General features: G+C 46.2%; 1 protein-coding gene across 2 annotated transcripts; it reads right to left on the bottom strand.

Annotated features, from left to right (window-relative positions):
* Window positions 1-13,204: 13,204 nt before the first annotated feature.
* TMEM72 (transmembrane protein 72) lies at window positions 13,205-20,229 on the bottom strand. 2 transcript variants are annotated; one of them, XM_005520594.3, is made up of 5 exons: window positions 19,878-20,229; window positions 15,958-16,024; window positions 15,476-15,547; window positions 14,650-14,789; window positions 13,205-14,467 (listed from the first exon to the last, which is right to left on the bottom strand). In XM_005520594.3, the coding sequence occupies exons 1-5, from the start codon at window positions 19,945-19,947 to the stop codon at window positions 14,007-14,009; spliced, it is 810 nt and encodes a 269-aa protein (XP_005520651.3). In that variant the 5' UTR covers window positions 19,948-20,229; the 3' UTR covers window positions 13,205-14,006. The 2 variants fall into 2 exon arrangements, with proteins under 2 accessions (XP_005520651.3, XP_087915905.1); XM_088059779.1 differs by having other exon boundaries at window positions 14,650-15,539; window positions 19,878-19,922.
* Between the last annotated feature and the right edge of the window lie 5,763 nt (window positions 20,230-25,992).

The raw sequence follows: 25,992 nt of genomic DNA, 5'->3' as shown, positions 1-25,992 counted from the left end.
GGCCCTACACCCCCAAACAGCAAAGGAACTGCTCTCAATGGAATCCATATGCATAGAGAGAAGTGCAGAAGCATAAAGCACTAGTGAGGAGAGGCGCTGCTTGGGTAAGAGATTCTTCTCAGCTCTGTCAGGCCTGCAAAAATATTTCTGGTGGTCATCATCAAGGTCAATGGGCTTGCCTGGGGATTACCAGCAACTGGGCTGAGTGGCACAGTATTTGTAAGTTATGAGTGAGGTAGCTCTGCATTGACACTTAGATAATTCTGAATCTTTCATGTGACAAAGGTAAAGTAAGAAGTGTCAAAAGGAGAGGGCTGCATGCCTGGCTGTGCTGCTCACACTGCTGATGCCTTGTCTGGAAATGTACCAGGCATATTGCTGCTCAAGTGCCAGTCATCCATAGAAGGGGCAGCTTGCACATGAAAAGCTCAGCACCAGCCTGTCTGTTAACTTATCCAAGAGAAATGCAATGTGTGAAAAGAGCAATTATTTCTACCATACTTTCTGGCTGATGCTGAAGCTTGTGAAATGTATGCAAGCCAGGATTTCTTCACCTCTGAAGGTGGATGCAGATGAAGTCTGTGTTGCAATTTATGAGCTTTGCATTGTTCATATTGTTTTGCCTCACAATCTGCAGACAATTATTTTTTATCCTTCTGCTAATTTTGTAGTAATGTATAGAACAGTATCTTTTCACCTCCGTGGTGACAAGATATCGATAATATTGACTATCATTAGAGAAGAAAGGAATTTACACATCTGCCTACATGTGTGGAAAGCTGAAAATTACATATATGCTTTATTTGTCTTGTACTTGTTGCTAAATAAAAGTCTTGGGAACGTGAATTGAAATCCTCTGGCAGAAGAACTGGGGCCAGTACAAGCACTGTGCAGGCCTTGCACTCAGTGTGCAGCGATCTCCTGGTGAGCATGGGCCATTCAGCACTGGTAAGCACAGATGAATAGGTCTCTGGTCAGCTTCGTGCTGCCATCAGCTGGACCTCCCCAGCTATTTTTAGGGGTCAGAGGGACTGTGGGCAGACGGGCTTGGGTTTTTCTTAATCCTAAGAAGCAAGGAGTTTGCTCTGGGAAAGAAGGAGGGTGCTGGGGAGGTTAGAGACAGCATCACAAAACCTCTGTCCTCCATTCTAACTGGGGTTTTTGCATAACTGTAACTGGGTTGAGTGGGGGCTGAGACATCTGAGACATTTGAGCACCCCAGAGTGGGCTGGGACCCCTGTCTCTCTTCCCATGAACACCTTTCTCCTTGCCTTCTTTCTGCTAGAAAATTCTTATCAAATATTAATTCCATTACTAATCATCTCCATCATGTTTTTTTCATTCTTTTCATGCATTAAAACCAGCTCCCCCCTAACTTCTGCTATGGCAGTAGATTAGACAGTCAAAGACCTGTCTTTACAAATTATAAAGCACTTTTTTTTTCACTTGTACCTTTATATGTATAATAGGAATTTCTTTTGAAACAGCAAAGATTTTGCTGACTCATAGATCTGATCCCTTTTCATTAAAAAGTGAAGTCAACAATAAAAACTAATGGTTTGCTCTGGGCATCAACATTAATTTTCTCACATGAAATAATCTACTGTAAACAATGAAAAATTAAATATACATTAATTATAAAGTTAACATGGTTACTTTGTACTTAGGGCTTAGAATATTGTTTTGATATTTTATAAGGGAAAAGGAACATGATCAAAGTATTTTAACCTTAGCTATAGAAATGCACTTTAAATAGCAAAGCTGCTTATCAAATATAGTCTGTGTTTTCAATGGAAGCTTTCCCTTATAAAGACAAAATTTGCCTGCTGACCCCAAAGTGATACTTTCCAAACCAAATGAAGAACCTACATGTTCTATTTTACTTATGTCAACAAAATGTTTCATACCCTTGCTACGTGAAGGAAGTTAACTTCTAAAATGTTAGTGCCAACACATAGTTCCACAACCTTGCACAGAGGATAAATGGAACTTATGGACCTATTTCAAGCTCTGATCCACTGAATGTTGCCCTAGACACTAAAAGTTTTCATTAAACAAAGGAGTATTCTTTCATTAAGACAAACAATATAAGGCAAGGGCATAATTCTTACCATCCCAAAATAAATGCATGTCTTTTTGATGATCAGGATGACCTCTTTGCTCTGGAAGCAATTTGTGAAGGGTCCTCAGGCAGGAAGATCCCTTTGCAGAGGGGTCTCGTGGCTGTTTTGCTCCCCTGGAGCAGATAGTAGTGGTCATCTGAAAAGTAGTCAGATCCCAAGATCCGTGTAAGAGGACACTGTGTCCCTCTAGGCTAGTGGGACTGTCAATCTGCCGAGGAGAGGCTCCAATATTAGAGGAGAACAGGTCTGAAAAGTTGGTAATTTGTATTTTCCTTTTGAAAACCAACAGGACAGCTAGTCAGGTCTTCACTGTCCAAAAAGTTGTGGTGTGATGATCCTCAGGCTGGTTCTGGTCTGAGCTGGCAGCAGCCCTACAGGGCAGCACAGGGGGGTATCAGCTAAGAGCTGGCCCTGGCAGCATCACTTTTAGGGTCTGTACGCCTTGCACTGCACCCTGTCCCTCAGCTGGCCAGGCTGGGCTGACATCTCCCTGCTGCAGCAGTGCCCAGCCAAATCAGTCAGCACTGGTTCCATCCACAGTCTTGCTCACGTCATCCTGACATCTTGAAATAAATGCTGTTCATGTCTAACAACTGGGACATTGAGCCTCTCATCGCTGCTATTTGATCTTCTCAAGTAGTTCTGATCTCCAGGGCTTTTATTTCCTTCTTCTGCTTCAGCTGGCACCACCAATTCGGAGGATTTTGTGCACAAACTGCCCCTGCTACTTGTCTGAACAGCTTCTAAACTGCAATTTTGTTAACCTGAATGAATATTCAAATAAGTATATGAAAATTGTGGCTGAAATCCTTCCCTTTTTGCCCTAAGGGATGTCAGATTGTTTTTTTCAAATAAATCATAAATCATGCCCTAATTACAAATTGTACTGGAAGAGATTTTAGAGAATGGATTACTGGAGATAAAAATGTCACCTTTTTTGCCTTGAGAAAAAGAAAATATTTGAAAGAAACATTTAAAGAAAATTTTAACAGGCAGATAAATTCTTGCAGTTAACAATGCTGTAAAAAAATTAATTTGATCCTATCAGAATTCTTTTTTGTTTAACAAATTTTTCCCTGAGCACTAGATGAAGCCACCCTGGTTTCCTGTCAGTTTGTACCTTACAGCTGATTGCAGGCTCCAGTCAAATATTTAGGGTGTCTCTCTTGCTATTCTTCTTCCTCTTCTAATTTCCTAATCATGCAGCAGTCTTTACTGGTCAGGACACTTGTAATCTTTCTCTTCTTGTTCCTCAACTTTTTGTTATTGAACAACAAAGCCTTAATTATTTTGTGGAGGAATATGTTGAAAACCAGGGAACATGCAGATGAACACACAGGCAGCATAATCTCCTGAACTTTGTTCCCTTAGGAAGGCAGCTGAACCATCCTCCCTTAAACCTTTGAATAAAATCTCTGTATGCTTCTATACTCCTGCTGGATTATTCATGTTTTGAAAATGGATTGTACCACTGCAAAACAGAACTATTTTTTTAGACTAGTATAATTTTCAAATAATGAAGACATACAGAAGTACTTTCAATAAAGGAGTTATTCTGATATTATGGACCCTCTTCAATCAAACTCACCCTTAAACTTACAGGCAATGTATAGTGCCAGATCTGTATGTAATGCATGTACTGGATACCTGCCTTTACTTTCATGAGAAATCATTTGTTTCCACAAAAGGCTCTGGATTAGGAGACACCCTGAAATTAGTGCCACTGTTTTCTTCATGGCTATGCATGGTTCACTTTGAACTTTTTAGTTCACTTTTGAGTTTGAAATTAGACCAGTTCAGAGAAAGTGGGATCCACCCAAGAATGGACGGGTGTTCTCAGTCTCCAAGAATATTGGCATATATGTGGAAAGAATTATTACCATTTTGTGTACTGTGAATTTTCACCTGGCATGTTCAGCACCTGGGAGGTTGTTCCAGATTGTGCAGAAGTAACCCTGTTACTGCTGAAGATGAACAGATCACACGGACACAGGTCGAGGTGCGGTGAAAAGAAAAAGAAGTTTATTTTTCCTCCCAGGATTTATAGGCTCCTGACCACGGCCAGGGATTGGATGGTCAGGTTAACACTTTCTCACTGCATTGGCCATGAGAGATGCCCATCACAAGACGTGTAACAGAAAGAATGTACACATATCTATGTTTACAGTTACTGTCCAGGGAAAGTCCTTAGAAAACTATGTTAGCAAGCTCAAAAGCTGAGTTTTCAGGGTGACATAACCCCATGGCCACACCAAGTTCTAGCAAGGGACATTGAGGAGGGCCATTGGGATGATCTGTTGAAGGAGACAGCCTTGCCTTCCCCACTGCAGGATTGCTAAAATCAGCAGATCTTCCACATGATGCCTCCCCCACAGGCGATGCCTTCCCCACACATGGTGCTGCCACTGGCGCCGGGGAGGGAGAGAGCATGAGGGGCAGGTCAGCTCTGAGATGGCTTCTGTGACCACTGGTCTGTAATTTTCACTTGGGACTGCAGAGAATTACAGCCTTGGACTTTATTTATTAGAAAATTAAATCAAAGCCAGGGCTAGATAATTGCTTAAGGCAAACTGACTTCTCTACGTGGTACACCAGCCATCAGCTTCCAGTGGGTAAAATCATAAATACAGGGTGTATATGCACACAGGGTGTGCTCTTTCAATCCTCTGCTCACAGTGGCTACTTTTTCCCTCACATGGCACTTCACCTCAGAGGGGATTTTGGAGAAATTTTTTTTTGCAGAATCACAGAATTTCAGGCACTAACCTCTCTGCTTTTTCCCTTTTTCTTTAGTCCTTGGTCATTGTTACCTGTGGGGCACTGGACAAAGAGTGGAGAGTAGCAAAAGAAAGGGTTACTCAACACACCAGTAATCAGATCCTGGATCCATCAGCAAGAAGTAACCAATGTGCTTTAGGGCCATTTCAGATGCTCTTGAGAACCTTGTCTGCCTCTGGGATTTGACTCAGACTTTGTATGTAGTCATTTTGGCTGAACCAGTTTCTTGCTCGATCATGTCTGGACTGTGTTTTATCTAAATCTGCTGAAGATTGCTTTATTTACAAAATTGTAAGTAAATAATGAAGACTGTGTTTTCAGGTAAACTTCACTTGGTTTATGCAAAGCAACAGCCAGATTTTCAGGGGTAGAAGAAACTTTCCATTTGTGATGACTGATGGGCACAAGTTGTTTAAAATCCTGAATATCAGTGGTCCGCAAAATTTACATTGTATGTAGCTGAACATTATAGGGAAAAAAAGGATGAAAGAAGTGGTCATTTATGAGAGGAATTCTAAATATATTCCCTTTCCCAGGTGATGTAGACTAGTCAGTTCTGTGTGTTGAAAGCCACAAACAAACTCTCCAGGATCAGCAGGTGCTCCCAGTTTTCAGGATTTTTCTCTGTGACAGAGGCATCCCTTTGAATAGGAGCTCAGTGTCTGATATCCTCACATGACTCCAGGAGTAGCAATCTTTATGGAAATGCCAACCAACCTTCCAATAAAATCTTAGTAAATTCATTAATTATAAAATCATTATAATTTAAATTGTGGTTTTTCATAGCTGTGACAAGCCTGGGAATTATCAGCATGATTGTATCTGGTTTGATATTATCCTTGGACTTCAGAATACTTGATAGATAATATCAAATTTTTTTATCCAGTTCTTTGATGTTGTGCCAATTAGAGGGCTTTGGTTTGTCTGTTTGTTTTTTTGTTTGCTTTTCCTGTTACTGATATATTTTTCAGTATCTAGTCTGGTGGTGAGGGTACTTTACACCATTATGACTTTTCTAGCCATGGCGTATTTTCTTACCTGCAACAGACTTTGGCTTGCAGAGATCTGTCCAACACAGGGTGTGTGTATAATCACGCTGCAGAGGTTAGCTCTGTTAGCATGTGAACCCCAGAGGGTTTGCTGCCTTTGAAACATCAAATGCATGATGCATCAGCTAGCCAGCAGGCACACATGCAGTTCTGTCTGAGAAATCACAGTCAGAAATAGTGTCACTGCACCTAATTGGAGACAATCTCCCTGATATTTCCCATCAAAGAAATGTGGACTTACCAAAGTGACACAAAATGAAATACCAGGCTCTTATTATGCAATGCACACTGTCTTGTTTATTAGTAATAGATAGGGGTGGTCATATAAGTAGAACCTGGTTTGCTCAATACAATCATAGCATGGGAAGGTGTGGTATCTCCTGGAAGAGCTGAGGAAAAGCTGGTTTGCTCCAGTCATGGTGCTACAAGGACAAGCTGTTCCCACACACACCCTGGCGTGCCATGCTCACTGCCCCATGCACTGACCTCCCTCTGCACAAGGAGTGATGCACACTGTCCTGCTGCTCCTGCCACAAAACCACACAGCGATGCTGCAACAGCAGAGTATTGCACAGTGTTCCAGCCATCTCAGAATTAAAAAGCTGATGGAAAAGTTATACAGGGCAACGAATCATCGTGTTTCCATGTTTGCCTATGTTTGTTATATAGTTGTGCTTTTTGAGTCTGCCTTCTGGTCCTTGAAGGGGAAAAAGACACTCCTAATATATGAGCAATTTCAGTTCCTAATTCAACTATATGTTGCCATACTTCTGCTAAGGGAGAAGAAAAAAGAAATCTCCATTTGCCCTCTCCTGCTTTTCATACACATCCATTTATGAATGATTCATCCAGGGCAGAGTGAGTTTATGGACTTGTAAACTCAGAGGTCTGTTAAAGTTTCTCATTACTACTTTGAATAAATCAGATTTAGAACATGATTAAATAGATCAAATGAAATATAAACCATAGTATAGTAAAACAGAAATTCTACTTGGCTTCAGTTCTTCTTAGCAGCTGTTCTGCACAGGTATTGAGTCATGTACACACCTACTCAGCTTCACAAGAAAGCTTTTCATAGATGGCCAACTTTTCCTTAAAAGGATAGAACAAAGGCAAAATTCTACTACTAAAATTATTTTTCATCTTAGTAACAACAGAATTAAAATCATTGTAAAATAGATTAATTTTTTTAGAAATATGATTTAACTTGTAATTTCTAATTACTGTTAAGGGAAAGCTCTGTAAAACTTGATTAACAATTATCATTGCTGATTTTCTACTTGAAATTAGCTTTGACTGAATTCCATTCAACTTATAATTTTGACTGTGTTTGCCTGAGATGTAAATTTTTTAATAAGAAAAAACATCCATTGGAATGGCTGATCCAAATGCCAGTAACATATGGGTTGCAGTCCTACAAAAAAGGTTTAAGACATTGCTCAATTTGATTTTTCTTTCACTTTTGTTTTCAATTGTTCTACAGACTTAGATGGTTGTAGGGCAGTTATTTGAATAATTACTTTTTCAATAAAAGTATTGAGTAACAAAGCTCAGCTTGTGCATGGCAGTTCCGTGCAGTGCGGAGTGCAGAGTGCAGAGTGGCTGCGTGAGCATTTCACAGGTCACACAAGGATTTTCACAGCTATAAGCAGGTGACAAGAAAGAAGAGAGTCTGCCCAGAATGACACACAGGACATTGTTTTGGAGCAAAGCCAGCACAGTGGCTGAAATAGAATTTCCATGGCAATATAATTCTATGTGTTATTTTTTACTTTGCCTTGTCTGGCATGATCTGTCATGGTACCTTGTCTAGATACAGTATTGATGAAGTAATTCATACCTGTGCCACAGTTTCAGGATGAGCAGCACTGAAATTAATTGGTTTGGGGCATACTTAAATGTTGTTGTGAAACATAAAGCCAAAAATATTTTGCCATTTTGTGCCAGTTTTTCTATGGTTGAAAGTGCTATGTAAGTAGAAAACAAAAAGACATCAAATTTTGATTTAGAAGGAATCAGCTTGAATAAGGAAATGTTTGTGTCTGTGATAACTAGTTGGAAGTGAAGAAAACATGAAACAATAAGCTTGATAAAATGATTATAATAGAAAGTCAGTATTTTAGTACTGGATAAGAGCCAGGAAAAGTAATGACAAAAGCAGAGCCTTCTCCATTTCCAAACCAGTCAGCAAGAATTTGTTTGCAATTTCTTTCTTAGGGTACTTCCATGAGAGATGTTGACAGTAAGACTGTCATATTTTTTACACTGTCACAACATGTAGTCCCAATGTGAAACACCTAACATATCTATGCTGGAGAAGACATTGAATATCCATTTCTGCAGCTGATAATTTCCTCTGAGCTTGCAGATGCTTGCATGAGAAACAGATGCTGAGATGGAATAATCATTAATTAGAGACGAATAAGATGGAGTTCACTTTCCTGCCTGGGCCTGGGTTTTTGAGGAAAAGGTGCTGCTAAAGGGTGAAATTTCCTTTTCAAGTCAAATCCCCCAAGAACTTCTCAGATCAAGCTTTCTTGCCACGCTGCTGCAAAGTTATATATGCAGAAAAGGGCCGGGGACTGTTTTCTCAAGAGGCAGAAAAGTAAAAGAAGTAATAAAGAGCCCAGAGCCAGTCTCCCCACCTTGAAAGGGAGAAATGGAGTGCTACTCAAAAGTTGTATCATTATACCAAATTCCCCCAGAGAATTTTACTTGAGTGTGGCTTAGAGAGTAGCTTGTGTAGAAGAGTTTCCTCCCCTCCGTTTTATGCACAATAGAATGTTTTTGTGTTCTGCTTTCTCATGCTTTTGAAGGAAGTAATGCAATCTAGCAAAAACATTACTAAGAAAAACCAAAATGCTTTTTTTACCGAAACAAAAGTGTGGGGTTTTTTTAATGTGTTTATTTTATTTTTTTTTACATACTGCATCAGCAGGCATCAGGAGCTGGAAGGTGAGGTTTGCCAAAAAAACCCTGGGAAAACATAACAAATTAGCTAGGGCTGCCATATAGTCTCTCTTTTCTGGGCACATTCCCATGTCTTCTTCCTTCTTTCCTTCTTGGCACAATTTGGAAGATGTGAGCCCCCTCTGCAGTGTTGAAAGCCTCACCAAAGCTGCAGCTGCGAGTGTGTCTCTGCAGGGAGTGTGGGGGCAGTGGGGAGCTGGGTGCCAACAGGGGGCTGGGGGCCCACAGGCAAGGTTGGGCATCTGGGTGAGTACCAAACACAGCTACTCTAACAGAGGAGTTTTGGAGAGGGAGGTACAGGAAGGAATTCTGAAATTATATCACAGCGCATGTAATTTTGTTTAGCATGACTTGATCAGGACCTAAATAGTGCTCTGGAGGGGAAAAGTTTGGAGTGAAGAAGTGGCTGGGCAGAAGGAAGAGATGAGAGTGGAATAGGGATTAGCATTAAGATGCTGTTCACAGCTTCCTCCTGAGCTGTAGGAAGTCCAGGATGTGATGAGGAGGAGCTGCCAATAAACATTACTCTTCCCTTTTACTTCCTTTTTATTTACTTTTTTTTCCCTGTCTGACATATGGATTCCCTCTTTAGTCTGTGATCCAAAGACCTGGGTTGGTTCCTGGTGTTTTCCTAGATCCTCAAAACAAAACTCAATAAAGTCACATGCTGAGTGAATAATTGCCTAGAATTATAATCCAAGTGGTACCTCAAACATTCTTTAGGATATAACCTATGCAGCCATTTCAGCAGTGTTATGTCAGCTGATATGTGGTGGCTGGAAGTCATATTCCTGCTTTTGCATCATGCCAAGCAGACAAGGGAGCTGACATCTCCAAGCAATCCCAGGCAAGTTTGGGATCTAGTTTCGGTTTCTGTAACTTCCCTCACAGCACAAAATGCAGGAGGCCAGCCAAAACAGAAACTGCCTTTCTGTCCCAGCACATGGGAGAATCTCCTGGCTGGGATAGGAGAAGGTGCAGGGCTGAACAGTGGTAGGGTTGCAGGCGTGTTAGCATTCAGCATTTGGAATCAAGTGGAGACAGGTCCTCTCCTGCATGTGGATATGACTCAATACTGAATTAGAAGCCACCAATGCCACTGATGCTGATAGTGCTGTTTGCTGATGTGAGTGTTGCAGTTACAGGCTCAAGCAGGGCATGTTTGATTTTAATTACTGACACTGCAGAAATGGAACCCTTTTCTATCCAAGTGTGCCTTATTTTCCTAACACTGCTGTTGTCTGAGTAAAACATTCATTTCCCTGTTTCAAATATGGAGCAGCACCCAGAGAAACTTGGACCAGAGTCCCTGTGGGGATTTAGCAAGTTAGGAGGGTGACTATCCAAGTTCCTGGTGTGAGGTGGGAGCACTGTGGTGGGGCAGGTAGTGTGCCTGTCTCCAGGGCTCTGCAACAACTACTTGTGCATTGGAAGAAGAGAGGAATTGTAAGTGAAGCTTGCACCAAAATCTGGTTTTCCTGCATATAAAACTTAAATGAAATACTGCTTGCAACATACCAGTTCCCTATGTTTTAATGGGGGCTGTCAAGTAGCATTATAGGGTGTTTCCACTCCACATGTTAAGCAGGAAATTTTTTCCTGATGCAGAGGAATCTTTGGTGGAAATTTTGAAGGAAACAATTTCTGCCAGGATTACCTCACAGAGTTTTACCTTACACATGTATTTCTTTTGGATGATTCATCTCATTTCCTTTCAGTATGTGAATCCACAGGAGTTTATAGCTTTATGCACTCTAACTCAGTGGATTAATCTCAATGGACCAGCTGAGTAATGAATTTTTGCAATGCAGGCAAAAATTACATAGCAGAGTTCATGTAGTGGTGTGTGGACTTAAAATTCAGGCAGCTCATATTCAGACACAGTACACTGCAAAGTTAATAGCATCAAGTTCTCCCTCTTTTTCTTTCTCTGCAATTGCCATACATACATGAGAGCTTTTCTAATACAGACCCCCCTCAACCCTCTATAGCATCTCTGGTGCTTTCAGTAGCCCCTAGGATTGCCCTCACAGCTAGATGTAGGGAGTGGGCCAACAGAGAAGTGCACACTCGAGTGAATAATCTCTGAGGCCTCTGTAAAGTCATCTGACAGCCCCTGAGGCTGAACATTTCCTCTGCACTGGGTTTTAAAGAAAGCCTGAGGCTTTGTTTCTTTAAGCAGCTGAGCTGCTCTAACAGCCTGCTGACTTTGAAAGAGGTTCTTTTATCCCCCACCCCCTTCATTTGTGGCTGGCTCTCCCTGAACTTATTTGGCTCATTACCCAAGAAGATAGCCACCTGCTTTCTTTTCCTAATTATTGTTCTTCTGGGCTAACAGGTCTGTATGCTGATGGAGCTGAAAGGTGGCACCAGGGGGAGGGGTGGTGAGGAGCAGAGGGGGGATGTGCAAACGGACTCCTCAGCAGGGAGAACCGGGGAAGCAGCTCAGGTGCTGTTTGAGGTACAGCTTGTCTGCCTCTGAAGGAACAGCCACTTTCCCAGCATGGATGCAGGCTCTTGGCAGACTCCAGGGTGAGTCAGCCATGCACCTTTACTGAACAGGCAATTTAATACCACAGAAAAGACAAGAAGTGTTGTTTTTTTTTCTCCAGCCTTTATTTCCTGAGCCAGCTAGCTGTGGGTTTGGAGAAGAACCAGGCAAACAGAAGGGAGAATGCCAGAAAAGCAACCAGGTCCAATGCTGGCTCCATGAAGCCTGAAAGAACACCTTACCTGTAGCTTCTTCCAGTCTTGGTTCTGAAGGGAAACCTACAACTAACTTTTAAAAGATAAGCCTAAAAATGGAAACCTAATTGTGCAGACTCTAACAACTGCAAATGCATTTTAAGCACTTCACAGAACAATGAAATTTGCTCCTTACACACTTCAAAGTTCCAAAGGTGCTGTCACCACATTGCTTTGCCCCTTGCCAGCTGACCCTGATGTCCCATAAGTACAAATCATGGGGCTGGCTGATCAAGTAAGGGCTGAAGAATGAAATTTGTGGCAGAGCATCTGTCCCCACCTAGGCTGCCCAAGAGCTTTGCTGAGGGCTAGAAAAGAGTCTACAGCAATACAGTCTTTCTCTTGTCAGCAGATTGCTCAATATATTGGGAGCAGTGCCTTTTCAAGTAAGTTTATTTCCCTGAGTGCAATTAATTATGCAATGTTCAAAGAAGAGCCTTGGATGATGCAGAAAGTGGGCTTTGCTAATGAAAGTGGGTCTAATTGCAGAGCAGATGTGTGGTCAAGCTGGGGAGCCAGCTCTGCCTTTTTGGGCAGAGGACGTCAGGGTGGTTATCCTGTTAGCATGACTGGTTGGGACCTTGATTGGTGCAGGTATGATTGTCACCAGCTTTAGAGGAAAATAGCTTTATTTTTTTATCTCCTAATGTAATGAATACACCAGGCTGAGGGTGAAGCTGTGATTGGATCTTAGGCCTGCTGCTATCGGTTGTGCAGTGTTAATGGGGTGCAATTTTCTGAAGATATTTTTACAGGTGCAAATCCACCCTAAAGGCACATGTGTACATGACTTTTCCCCAGCACCCCATGACAGGGTGGGAGGTTAATTTCTGTAGCCAGAAACAGGAGGTCTCTAATCCATGTATCACGCTTAGAGCAGATTGATACCAGCTACTTTTTATCGATGATGCAACAAAAAACCTTTTGTCTGTCTCATTTTAGGGCTGACAAGTGTGTGTAACCCTTCATAAATTGTTCCTGTCAACAGTTTCATTATGAAACACAGGCAGTCAAACATTGAGTCAATATCTTCCATCTTCTTCCTGATCCATATCACAAATTAGAAGTCACTTAAAAAGAGCTTATTAGAAAGTAGCACTGGCTTCTTATCTCAATTGCCTTCTGATTACACTTTGACCTGCTTTCCTAAATGAGCATGGTGATTGTCTCTTGAAGAGACGAGATCTTAAATAGAAGAAATAATGTATTTACAGGAAAAACACCCAGCTGATTGGCTTCTACCTTATAAATAGTCTAGCAGGTCCCAGGAACCTTCTCTAATTACCATCACTTCCCCCCAGTGCTCTGTGTGTGGGCTCAGAGCAGTTATAGCTTTTTGTCCCAACAGCAGTGACAGTGTGGCTTCTTGTCCCATGTCCAAGGGAACCCAGCCACCTGAGCTCTTCCCACATGTACTCAGATGGGAGCTGAATAGGAGGAAAATGCTGGATTATGACTGAATGGTCCTCGAAAGGCAGAAATTATGCCAGGATTAAGCCAGAGCTGTTCAGGGAAGAGCTGGCACGGAAGAAACCGGTGGGACAGTATCGTAATTTTATTATTGCCTTTGCCCTCTGGGGGCCATAATTACACACATTGGAGTCACACACAGTCTGCTGTGCCAGCGTGCTGCTGAACCTCAGGAGCCGGTGCCATATCATCCCAAAGTTCTTCTAATTCAAGAGGGCTGTTCAAGCAGGGGACACCTGGAAGGCCTCTGCTCCTGCTTAGGTGTCTCCAAGGCCGGAGATGATTTCCCTGCTGGGCTCAGAGAGTGCCTGGGGATGTACTAATAGGTGCTAATGCCAGGGGTATGCTTGGTCTCAGCCCAGCTCGGAAACAGGTTTTGCTCGTCTCAAGCTGCTGCAGCGGGTGCAGGCGCTGTGAGGGAAGCTGCGGGCTGCAGCGCCTTGCGCTGGATGCGGCCCAGCCCTGAGCTCTGCAATGTGCTCTGAGGGCCAGAGGCACACGGGGGCCCCAGCAGAGGCTGCTCCGGGGCACCGAGGTCTCCCCTCCTCCCGCCTGTTGCTGCCAGAAGAGGGGCACAACACGGCTGTGGTGTCGGGCAGGAGCACCGCAGTGGTGTGCAGTGCTCAGCAGGGGTGACACTCGTGTGAGGCCGTGGCAGCAGAACGCTCGCTGTGCTGGCACTGCCCTGGCTGAACCACCGCCTGTCCCCTGGGCCTGCCACAGTGCATGGGACCAGAGAGTGCAGGCAGCCCCTTGGAGAGTCACCCCGAAAGTACGGAAGGCAAAAAGGGCCCCCTCCTGGGGCCCTGTGGCTGCTGGAGCATCTGTTCCAGGGTGGCAGGTCTGTCCTGTCCTCGTTCCTGCTGCGGGCTCAAAAGAGGCCAGCAGAGCTGAGAGGGGCGATGATGATGGGGGCATCAGGTGGGGTGAGGATGGGTGTTGTGTCCGATGTGGTCTCCTCAGCCTCACTCTCCACATCCTCCAAGCTCTCGCTGACAGAGGGGATGATCTGCACCACCTTCTCCTGAAAGTGCACTTGCTTGCGAGGGACTGGCATGGCCGCTGGCTGGACAGGAGTTTCTGGGGCTGAGCTCCTGTCCTTGCTGCCCTTCAGGATGCTCTTCATATGGCCCAGAAGAGAGCGGTGCTGCTCCCTCTGGACTCCGTGGAAGGTGTAGGTCTGCTCAGTGTCACCAATGATGGTTGGGGCTGCCTCAGTTGCTGAAGGGTCCACGTACTGGCCTCCCTGGGGATGTGTCTCTTTGTGCCCTGGGTTCTTCCTCCTCTTGCTCAGCAGGAAGTAGGCCAGGGCAGTGAGCACCAGCATGGACCCTGGGGACAAGACTGTGTTGGCTGAGGGTTCTGGCACATGAGAAGATCCTGCCAAGCAGCACTTGGTCTGGCTAGCCCAGTGCCATTGGCCACCAGCCCAGCTCCCTCTACATCCCCACCTCCACCCCTTGAGAGACTGCACTCCTCTTCCATCTGCACTACTGCCCACCCAAGCTTCTCACCAGGGATGGTGACATGCCAGACGAGGACGGGATGCAGGAAGCAAGCCACTGAGAGCAGTGTGTACCCCAGGAATTTCTGGAAGCTCCCTGGGCATCTAGCTCGCTTCCAGCAGGCCTGTGCCAGGGATTCAGGCTTGTGACTGGGGAGAGAAAGAGAGGTCCTTGTGGGATGAGGCACCAACCATATGCCAAGGAGATCTGGTCCTAACCATGACCTGTCTAGAATGTGCAGATCCTCACTCTGGTTTGTCAGGAGATGGGTGTGTTTTTCAGGGAAGGTAAGCAGAGCCTGAACATCTGTTGGGAGAAGCACATTTGCCAGAGACCAGCATCTCAGCATCTCACTAATTAATTGCCTATTATTTGGAGTAAAGTGTTGCCTCAAAGCTGTGAGGATTTTTGAGTTTATGCTAGAAGATAGCAGCGGTGCTCAGCTCCTGAAAAGGGCATAAAGATTGTCTACATTTTAAATTTAACTTCTATGCTGTCGCTGGAGGAAGCTGAGCCTCACCCTGGGGATCTGGCTCTTCCTTCAACCCTGGTGCCTTGTGCCTACTCACTGTGTTAAGCAGATGCTGAAGACCAGGGTTTGTTGTGCTGATGCTCAGGAAATTAAGGCACAAGTGTGGGTTATAACACAGGTTTAAATGGCTGTGTACATGGACCCATTTACCTCCCACCATCTGAGTGCACTTGCCTTGGCATTAGGGGCAGGACCTTTGGTCTGGCACTTGCAGCTCCCCCAGATCTGGTGATGCCTGTAAGGGGCAAAGTGCCTTTGGGAGGTCCCACCGTGGCTGGAGAGTAGTGGGCAGGGTCTACTCACGTGAAGCACATCTCCAGGAACAAACTGATAAAGAAGAAGCCTTCACAGACAGTAACTGCAACCCCTGAAAAACTGAAAGGTGGAGCTGTCAGGGGAGCAGGGCTGTATTTGATATGTTCTCCAGGTAGGCAGAAAAGACACAGAGGGCCAGAATTTACTATCCAGTTCTCACCACAGTCTGTGTGCTGGGGTCTGAACACCCTCTGCTCATCTGGTTTGTGGAGGAAAACTCACAGCCCTTCTGCCCCTGGGGAGTCAGCTTGCAGCCAGTGTCACCTCTGGCCTGCCTAAGTCTGCAGTAGCATCTCTTTTTCTAAAAGATATAGCTGATTTTTCTGGAACCTCAATATGGAGAACTGAAATACCCAAAGCCTTGGACACTGTTCCCTGCTGCTGTTGCAGTCTAGTCTGGTGTTACATATGGTGGAGGGGTTGACCTTGTCACCCCTGCCAGCTCTGATTTCAGGGGCAAAAATACTCACAGCAGGTAGAAAGCCAGGCTTTTGAACTGTCCTTGCTGCAGAGTTTCTACACCCACACCGATCAGCACTAGAAAGAGAAAAGGAAAGATGCTGACTGGAGGGATCATTCTCAATTCCCCTGGGTTAGTCCCAGCTCCCAGGATAGATGTCCCCATTTCCCCAGGGGCTATCAAGGCAGCTTTGGCCATGCAGAGCAGCATGTTAGGACTGCCAGCACCAGTGATTCATGCTGACACACCAGCCCAGAAGAGTCAGAGCTGAGTGCTGCCTTTGACATACAGCCCTGAAATCCATCCCTGCTGCACCCCTGTTATGGCAGCCTTGCCACTGCGTGGGCTGGGGAAAAGTGCTCTGGGAATACCAGCTCACTTTGTACAGCTGGGGGAGGTGAGCAGCAGCGTCCTGTGACCACTCCACCCTCTGCCATAGTGCCACATCTCAGCTGCCACAGGGCCCACTGCCCCATCCTTCTCTACCAGGGTCTCCCCATGCTTGAGAGCCCCTCTGCCTTGGCCTCCCTGCTTGTCCAGGCCTGCTGCACCCAACATGTGGCTGCAGAGCAGGGGAACTGTGCCAGCTGCCTTCACAAAGGGCTGTAGCCATAGCATCAGGATCCTTTGCTAGCCAAACAAAAAAACATATAATGGGAGCAGGCAGATTAAAAACACAGAATGAACATTCTCTCAGTGCCTCAGCCAGTACAGAGCACCAGGGAGTCAGTTTTAGGGGGATTACGAGTATTAGCAAGGCTAAAATCTTTGATGGATTGGCCAATAGCTTCAGGGGACAGAAAATTTCCTTCAGCATCCTTCAATTCCCTTCAAGATTATTTCTAAAATGAAGCAGAAATGTAATGCCTCACACCAGCTGCAGCAAGTTGGTGAGTACATGCCAATTCATAGGGCACAAGTCTCAGTAGTGTCGGGCTGAATGAAGCCCAGGTTTCATAGCCAGAGCATTGCCTTGGGAAATCTCCTGTCTGCACCTGATGTCTCCACCCTTCACAGAGCAGTCCCCACGCATCCACTGGTGCTCAAGAAGTTCACCACTGGTCCTGTCCCACATACACTGGCCAAGGTTTGAGGTGCAGGCTGGATCCATTTCTCTGAGCTGTGGTTTCCCCATCTGGAGAAGGGTACCAGGCTCCCAAACAAAAACATAGATTGGTGTCCATTGAGACTGCAGTGTAGGCCAATGCCAAAGGTCAGCTTTCCCATCTGGGCAGAAAAATATCTATGTTTTCCCTGTGTTTCCTGCAGCTGCTGGTCCTGGTCAGCCAAGGGAACACATGGGGCCCATGTGTCACTCTTCTACACTGCCTTTCCAGCCCTAAGCAGAGCACAGGAAAATCAGTCTCATCACAAGGCTGTGAACCTGCAAGAGTTGTGCAATCCTATGTGCAAAGTATTGTCTTTTACTATCTTGTGACTGAAGACCATTTTGTATAAGTCTTCCCTACAAATGTGGAAGTCATTCATTCTCATTCATTCATTCATCCATTCCCTGTGGATGAATGCACAATTCTACAGCTTGGCTGTTAGCTCAAGCCTCTGCTCTGGATGGGGAGATTTCCTCCTTTTGCACAGCTTCTGCTTTATCCACAAAGCTCTTTGGATGAAGAATCTGCAAGAAGAAAAGAGCTGTTTCGAGGTGTTTGTTTGGACTAGTCACTGCCTTGATTTGGATCTTGTCCAAACCATGTGGCTAAAGGCACATGATTAGGAATTAAATGGTTGAAAGCATGAGAATTAAGAAATAAGTAGGAACTCTCTCCTAGATGCAAAAATCACAGGCCTAGATTCACTGAACTAGAGATGCTGCAAACACTGCAGCAAATCACTGGGCTGCTTGACAACTCTTTGCTAACTTGCCATAACACAAGCTAGCCATTTTCTGATACAAAGTTAGCCCTGCAGCCTCACCATTGCAGAGAGGCATTACACTCCAAGATCTTGGGGGAAGGGGAGGTTTATATTATGTGGGTAACTTGTATTTACTAGCAGCATAAGGAGCTGGCCAGGCCTTCTCAGAATCAATTAGTGAGGCTGATGCACTCTCCATTTCATAGGTTTTTTTTCAAACAAAACCCATGGGAATTTCTTCAGCATGGTTTCCATTTCATTCGAAAGCCTCACACACCTCATCAGGCACTAAACACTGCATCAAGCTGATTTCTTACCCCATTGAAACACACAGAGGAATAAAACACAGGCACATCCCATTCTTCACAGGCCTTTTGGGAAAGTCAGGTGATACTGGGAATGCACCAGAGCTATGGAAAGGCACAGCAACTTGTAGTGCAGCTCTCTGTGCTCTGTGATGTTAATCTGACAGATAACAGCATTGATCATTTAAAAAAAAAAAAATTAAAGAAAGATATGCAGATGCTGCAAAATGATGAAAAAAAAAAAAAAACATGCAGGAGAGAAAGATGATATTCCACTAATACATTTCTACATTGTAAACTACTTTCAATTTTGTTGTTTCAGTTTTTTTCTCGAAAACAAGCTCACATTTTCTCTCAGGAAGGTCTCCATGTGTTTCCTTGGAGTTTTAAGTGAGAATATGACCAATGTGAGGCTCATAGGGGCCCAAAGGGATGGGGATGAAGAAATTAAGAGATCTGCATTTTCTGATTAAAGCTGTGTCCCATCTCCCACTGTTGCAGTATCATCATGACATGCACTTATCTACTGTGAGTTTGTATAAACTCAGAGACTCAGATCTCTGCTTGTTATTAGTATCAGTCCTTTAAAGCACATTCCAGAGCCTCCATCACCCCAGCTGTGTCCTTGGGAACCTGTGCACACTTCAGCTGACCTCTGTGCTTTCTACTTTGTCCCTGGTTTGAGCAAAGTGTCTCTTCATGACTGTCTGCAGCTGATAAAGGAAATACAAAGTTAGGAGGGCCTGCTGTGACTTACTCTGCAGTGTCTGACTCTGAAATCCCTGGGGTTCTGGAACAGGAACCACAGGCACCACCTCAAGTCACCTCTCACCAGGAACCTCTGGTTCACCCCTCCAGCTTTTAGACAAATCAGATCCTTTGATCTCTGCTTACTGATGGGGAAACTGAGGCAGAGAGTGCTGCCTGTCCTGTCTCATAATAGCTAGTCAGCAGCAGTGCCAGAGTCAACCCCTGAGCCCTCTGCTTTAGCTGATTCCCCAAGTCCCATCTTGAGGTGCTCCACGTGAGATGGTGTTCCATCCTCCCAAGTGAGTCACTATCTGACACCTGGCTCAAAACACCTGCTTTTCATCTGAAACCAAGCACTTGGGTGTGTCTGCTCAACCTGGCAGTGGGTGAGAGGATGCAACTCACCAGGTACCAGGTGGGTGAGTTTATGGTGTTTGTACTGCAGCTATAACCTGGACTGCTCTGAGCTGCTCCCTGACAGGCTGCTAGAGAGGCAGAGCAGTGCTTTTATGGTGACTATGCCATGATGGCTGGGACAGAATCACTCCATCCTGCCTGGCACAGGACATCTCACGGTGCACACTACAAGGAGCTCCTCCTTCATCTTCACATCCCACAGTGTAGCCCGGCAGTTTTCCACAGCCATGAGTATTTTGCTTTTCAGTCGCATTCACATCTTGCCTATCCTATGTCTATTTCAAAAGAATACAGTTTAGTTTTCTTGATTTGTTTTTGTTTTTTGTGTATGTTTTAGCTTGCCCTCTGAATGTTGGCTCTTCCTTTCTGATGTCTCACTGTGCCTCCCACAGCATTTGGAAAGAGCCTGGCCAGGCACCCAGCACTCTCCCACCCTAGGTCCCAAAGCAGAAGTGAGCAAGTTCCCTTGCCCCCCACATAGGATAGGGCTGTGGCTGCAGCTGGCCAAAGGCAGGGAGGCAGCCTGGAGGTCCCAGCACCCACTCAGTGCCTTTTAGTGCCAAAGACAAAGAGAATTTGCTCTTACCTGCTGCAGTGGAGATGCCCAGCAATCGGCAGGTATACTCCAGGGCGCTCCAAAATGCCTTGTGCTGCATGGCGAAGAGATGAAGACTGCGGTACAGCCAGACAGAAACTCCTCTTCAAAACCCTCACCTCACACGTAGCCCAGCGGCTCCCAGAAACAGGCAGAGCCTCTTGTTCCCTGGACTGAGTGACCTTCCTGAAGGAAAGGGCAGTGTGCAGGACTGGCCACCTCCACAGGGCCTCCCAGGGGAGGGTGGTCAGAGAATGAGCTGCCACCCCAGGGAACCGGTCAGCGCTGCTTCCTGCTGCTCCCGTGGGGGCTGTGGACACCCGGCCTTTTCCTGCTTGCCGCTTGCTCCTTCTCCTGGGGTGATTAATGATTGGTAAGGCAGGGGTGCAGCTCTGGGAGCATTTGTACCCCAAGTGCCTGGGTGCACGGCCTTCCCTGCTCCTGAGGTGGAGGCTCTGGAAGCCCAAGCTGATTAAATGAATGTGAAGTCATTAGTGCTGTGCAGCTCCCGGCAGGTTAACCATTTGTGAGGATGACAATGTTTGCTCTTGGCAAGAGAGCAGCATGTTTCTGGCAAGTCACGAGGGGCACCCCAGACCCACTGCGTCCTGCAGCTGAGTCCCCAGCCATGGCTGCTGCTCACCATCCAGGTTCCAACTAGTACAGCTTGAGAAGTGTCTGTGCTGATGTGCAATCACAGGAGCAAGATCAAACATATTCAGAGGGGTCCCACAGACTTGGGACAGCCATAGGAAGAGAGATGTGATTTTCTCTTTTTGGGAACACCAGTGAAATATATTTTTGTTTTTCTAGCTACCAGAGCTATTTGAACAGCATCAGGGTCTCACAAGTGTCATAACACATGGAACGAGCTGCACAGGTACTCTGACCTCTTTGCTTTGGATTTGGTAGACAGCCTGGGGGTCCTTGGCTTGTCCCTGCAGTACACACTGCCTCAGGAGAGGGGCAGCCCTACATATATCTGAAGGACAAGACAAAAAAACACTCGCTGTTCTGGACCTCAGCCCCACAGTCCTTTGTGCTTGAACAGGGTACATCTCGCTGGAGGTCACCATCAATCCCCATCTGCTGCCACTCAGGGAAGAGGTGGTGTGGGCAGCAGTGTGGCAGTCCTGGCAGGAGGGTCATGTGAGCACAGCACAGTCCCAGTGGGCAGCACAGATGTGAGGTGCCAGCAGGGCGGTGGGTTCACAGGTCAGTGAGCTCACCTTGTGCTGCAGCCGGAGTCTGGAGAGTCACTGCAGCCCCTGCCCCTTGTTGTGCTGGCTGGGAAGCTGCTGCAGGCAAGGGACTGTGTGAATCATGCTCAACTCAGAGCCAGCCTAGCAGGGAGGGAGCAACCAGCTGAACCTGTCCCCCCCGTGATCCCTTCTCACCTGCCTGACACCACAAAGCTGAGACTGGCCAGTATGTGTTGTACTGACTTGTCTTGGGGGTAGAGATGATTTGCATCAAGGACATAGTGACAGCTTCTCCTCTGTGGGTTCTTGGTCTGTGTTTTAAACCAGTATTTTCCCAGGGCAGCCAAATGCCTGAGCTTATGAAATGGGTTCATGATTCCTGTAAATAACTGCTGATACTGGATTTTTGGACATTCAAAAGGTTGTGAGTGGCAGAGATTTTGCAGCAGGCAATCCTGACAAGGTTAGAGCACAGTGCACATTTTCCACGTGAAAAATGGAGAGGCCCAAAGGAGAAGGGTTTTCAGAGCATCCTGAGGGGCAATGCTGAATGGTGCAAACCCAACTCATGTCTTTGATTTGTGGCACTGTCACACTTTGGGTGTTCCCATTTCCTGTTGTCCTCCTGCACCACCTCGGGTGTTTGACGGAACTACCCGTTTTTCCACAACTGGTGACTCAGTGGTGAGCCTTCCTCTTCAAGAGAGTGGAATCAGAGGCAGCGAACAGGGAAGGTCACACAAAGGCTGAGTAAAAACCCTACTGGGGTACCTGTTGTACTGCCTGCTATGGCTGGGCATTGCCTGGGTGATCCCCATGCCCTCTAATCGTGCTTTGCTGAAGGCTCCAGGAGCACCCTCTGCTTCCAGTAATCACCAAAACTTCCTAAAGGTCCAGGAGGTTATGGAATACAGATTCACAGAATATTCTGAGCTGGAAGGGACCCACAAGGGTCTTTGGGTCCAACTCTTAAGTAAATGGCCCATACACGGATTGAGCCCACAATCTTGGTGTTATTAGCACCATGTTCTAACCAATTGAGCAAATCTCAGGGATTCCCAGGCTGTACAGGTTGTGCAGGTTCTTTCAGGTTGTGCAGAGAGTCTGGATTTTTTTTTGTCCTTGCTGTCATGTAGGAAAGTACTTTAAGAGCAAATAGAGGAAAGAAAGATATAAGAGTCTTTCAGAATCACTTAGAGCCATGAGTTTAGGTTTGAAGAGATGCAGAAAACAGTGCAGCCCTGAGCTATGACCACCCATCCTTCAGCTGCACCCAGCAGTGCTCAAGGCAGCAAGCTGCTGCCTCCTCCCGAGGTGGGGGTCCTCTTAGCCAACACGGGCAGTACAGCATACTGGGCTCTTACTCTGGCACTCTTCTTAAACTTCACTAAGCTCTCACACAGAAAGTAAATGACTTTTTCTAAGTGCCCTTCACAGCAATGTTTCCCTTTTGGAAAGCAACATGCCCTAGGGTTTTAAATAAATGTAAATGTATGGGTGCCAGTGGTGGTGGTCACGGAGGAACAGAATCTGTTTGGAAAAAGCAGATTAATACATTAACCATTTAAACTTTCCATCTCCTCCCCGTGTTCCTTTGGCTACTACCCAGCCTCCATCCTCTGAGTGGGCCTATATTAGCCTTCCTGAGGGTCCTTGTCCTCCATATGGGGAGACCCTTAGCCTGGGGCAGCATAACACCTTCACTCGCTCTTCCTGGTGCACTAGGTGTTTCTCTCACTCAGTGTTTCTCTCACCAGTGCCCAGCAGGGTAGCATGGAGTGAGCTGGTATTCTCAGACTTCACTTGTATCAATACCCATTTAGCAGCTCCTTCCACTTAGGACTTTTTTGGCTTGTGCACTTACAAAGCAACCTCACAAGAACTTGATTTTTCTTGGCAGAAGAGTCCCTTCTCCTTCTGTCTCTGTTCAAGTGGGGACATGATACCCTTAATGAAGGTGTGTTTTAGTGAGGTTTATAGGAATGAGTTTATGCAGTCAGAAGAGGACTGACAACTTCTGAGCTTAGAGGGGTTTAATAGTCTGTAACCAACATTGCAAAACCTATGCACCAGCACAAGCTGGTGTGGGACACGTAACAGCAGTGGTCCCCACAGCACATTAAAGCACTCCTCCTGCACAGAGGCTTACCATTTGCACTTTGGCTGCCAGCCAGGATTCACATTTACAGTCTGCTTCCCATGATGTATGGGTTGATTTGAGAGGATTTTATCTCAGCATTATGGCTTCATTGGTCATGCTAGTCTCTGTCTTCATCTCTCCCTACTCACACTTTGTTCGAGTCAGTTTTGCTGTGGCACGACCACTGTGGCCATTCTTCTGTGACCAAGGCCACAGGGTAGCATCTGGATTGGCTGCCCCAGTAAGGATGTAGGGGAGCAGCACACTCACCTCATGTTTGTCTCTGCAAAAATGGTGGTGCTGCAAGACTGCTACAGATAGTGGAGATCCTATCCTGGGGCATAGGGTACTACAAACCATGCTCTGGAAAAAACCTATGGGAACATGCTAAACTTAGCTTGCTCAAGGTACAAAAACAGTTCCCAAAACTGCCTTGGACAATGTTCTGGAAATCTGTTTCTGATATTTCATCTCCTCTCTTCATCCCTCAGCTATAACCACTATGTCAGGTAGCCTTGCTCAGTAGCCTTGGTCCCCTCTCTGAGCAGCAGCAGCTGAGGTGCCCCCACCAGAATGTCCAGCTAAGGCAGCCTGACACCAGTGCTCTCCCTTGTCTGCCAGAGGACAGGGAGCCAGCAGGCGGCTGCCCAGAGCCTTTGCAGTGGTGCCAAGTGCCACCTCCCTGTGCCCTCCATCCACCAGGTCACCTGCCATGGAGAGGAAATGGACTGTCACCACAGCAGGCTGATGGCAGATGCACCCAGTCCATTGGAAGCACCAATGAACTGCAGCTGTGGGTTCACTGGCTACGAATATCTCCTTGCAGTCAGCAAGAGTTTCACTCTGCCTTGTATCCCCAGAGGTCCACTTCTTTCCAGACCAGTCTGAGTGTACTGACAGCATCCTGAGGTGAGCTTGGCAAACCTCCCTCCTCTCCTGAGCCAGGGGAAAACATGGCAGAGGGCTGCCTGAAGTCACATAACCAGCAGAGCTGAAGAGAAAATCCTAAGTGTGCCGCCTCTTCCTTTGCTGCAAGAGGAAATTATGCCCTCTGCTGTCTCCAAAGCCGGGGCAGCACTGCAGGCCGTGCTGGGGATGCCCGGCAGGGGACAGCAGGACCCCACCACTGCACAGACAGCCCTCCCTGGGCAAGGCAGGCTGCAGCCAGCCCCCTGCAAGGCGGGGATGAAAAGACATCGTTAAGTTTTACTGTTTGAACAGGAAAAGCATGACAGCCACAACACGGATCTGAAGGGGACCGGAGAGAGCCCAGAGCCACAGTGAACACAAATCACCAGCTGGCCTGTTGTGCTTTATGCTCTGCGATCAAAGGGATCAACACGCTGCTGAGCGCTTGTCTGCTCCTCCGGGAATCTCCCACCCCAGCAGAAATGCCAAGGCTCAGCAGCATGTCCCGACGGTCCCACATCCGAGCAGCCGGCCCCAGGAGGCTCTGGCGTGCAGCTCCAGTGCTGCAGGCTGGACCAGCAGAGAGGGTGAGCTGGAGGGGCTGGTGAAGAGCCTTGGTACTCCCAACCCCTCCTGGGGACCCTCTAGCTGCCGGCACAATTGGAAAGACACTGCATTTATCCCGGGGCCGGGCCTGATGTCTGCCCAGTGTGTCTGCAATGGCTGGGGGCTGAGGTCTCATCCAGGCAACCAGTGTTAATAAAACTCACAACACATGGTGGTGTGGGATCATGTGGTCATGATACTGGGGAAGGGGGCTGAGGGTGATACCTCCGTGGCAACCTGAAGCAGAAAATGAATGTAGCAACAGATCCGATGTACTTGTGAGGATCTCACAACCTCTACAGCACCCCTATCACTCTGACTTGCTGGTGATTTCTGCATTCCCTGTGAAACCTGCAAGCCTCCTCACCCCAGGCCCTCGCTCAGGAAAGCGACCTCCCAGCATGTCAGCATGAACTTCCTTTCTCTTATTTGGTCACCTGTTTGACACCAACATTAGAGGCTTTCCAAAATGTGGACTAATACCAGTTCCCCTGTGGCAGCATGTGTGAGGGGCTCCTGGCTGGCCATCTCCCAGGAGTGGGGTACAGCTCTGTATGGCTGGGATCAGTCCCCATCCCAGTGCTGCTCTGCTCTCCAAGAGGGTGGGCTGAGAGATGTGTGCTGAGCTTGTGACATTTTACATAGCATTTGGCAGAAAGATGTGATGAGGATGTGTGCATACATAGGCAAGTGTATGTATGTATGTGTTGAAAACTCATGTGTTTTTCTTAGACTAAGCTGTAATAACAAGAACTATCAAAATTACATTTATTTATTATGTATTTGATCTCTAGTTCCACAGCAGGGCTCCCAGAGATTGGTGTCCAGCTTCCAGAACCATGTGATTATACAACTCTCCATGAAAACACATTTCTAGATCAGAAAACTGCAGAGAAAAACGGAAGAAACAGACTCAAAATCCAGAGGAAAGAAAGCTCCCAAGTTAAATCTTTGTTTCCTATTATTAATAGTATTATTTCTAATTGTATGATTGAATGTGTGATCTTTGGGGGATTACAGTAAAGCTAAACTAGGAATGTCATGGTGGAACTAAGGAGAGGGGACATCAGGAGAGCTGAGATTAAGGTCAAGGCAGTAATTCCAAATCTATGCCCCAAGGCAAGAAATACCTTTGATCTCAGCATTTCTCAGCTGCCTGTGAAGTTTCTTTGCTGACAGCAGTGTGGGGACTGAGGCAGGAGTGGGACTGGGAGCTGCAAAATACCATGAAGGCAGCAGAGGCCTGACA

This window comes from Pseudopodoces humilis, chromosome 9 (assembly GCF_049639895.1).
Source record: "Pseudopodoces humilis isolate 2021_Gansu_Grassland_sample_001 chromosome 9, ASM4963989v1, whole genome shotgun sequence".
NCBI classification, from domain to species: Eukaryota; Metazoa; Chordata; class Aves; order Passeriformes; family Paridae; genus Pseudopodoces; species Pseudopodoces humilis.
The sequence above is the reverse complement of the archived record's forward strand: the minus strand, read 5'-3'. Positions and strand labels throughout refer to the sequence as shown.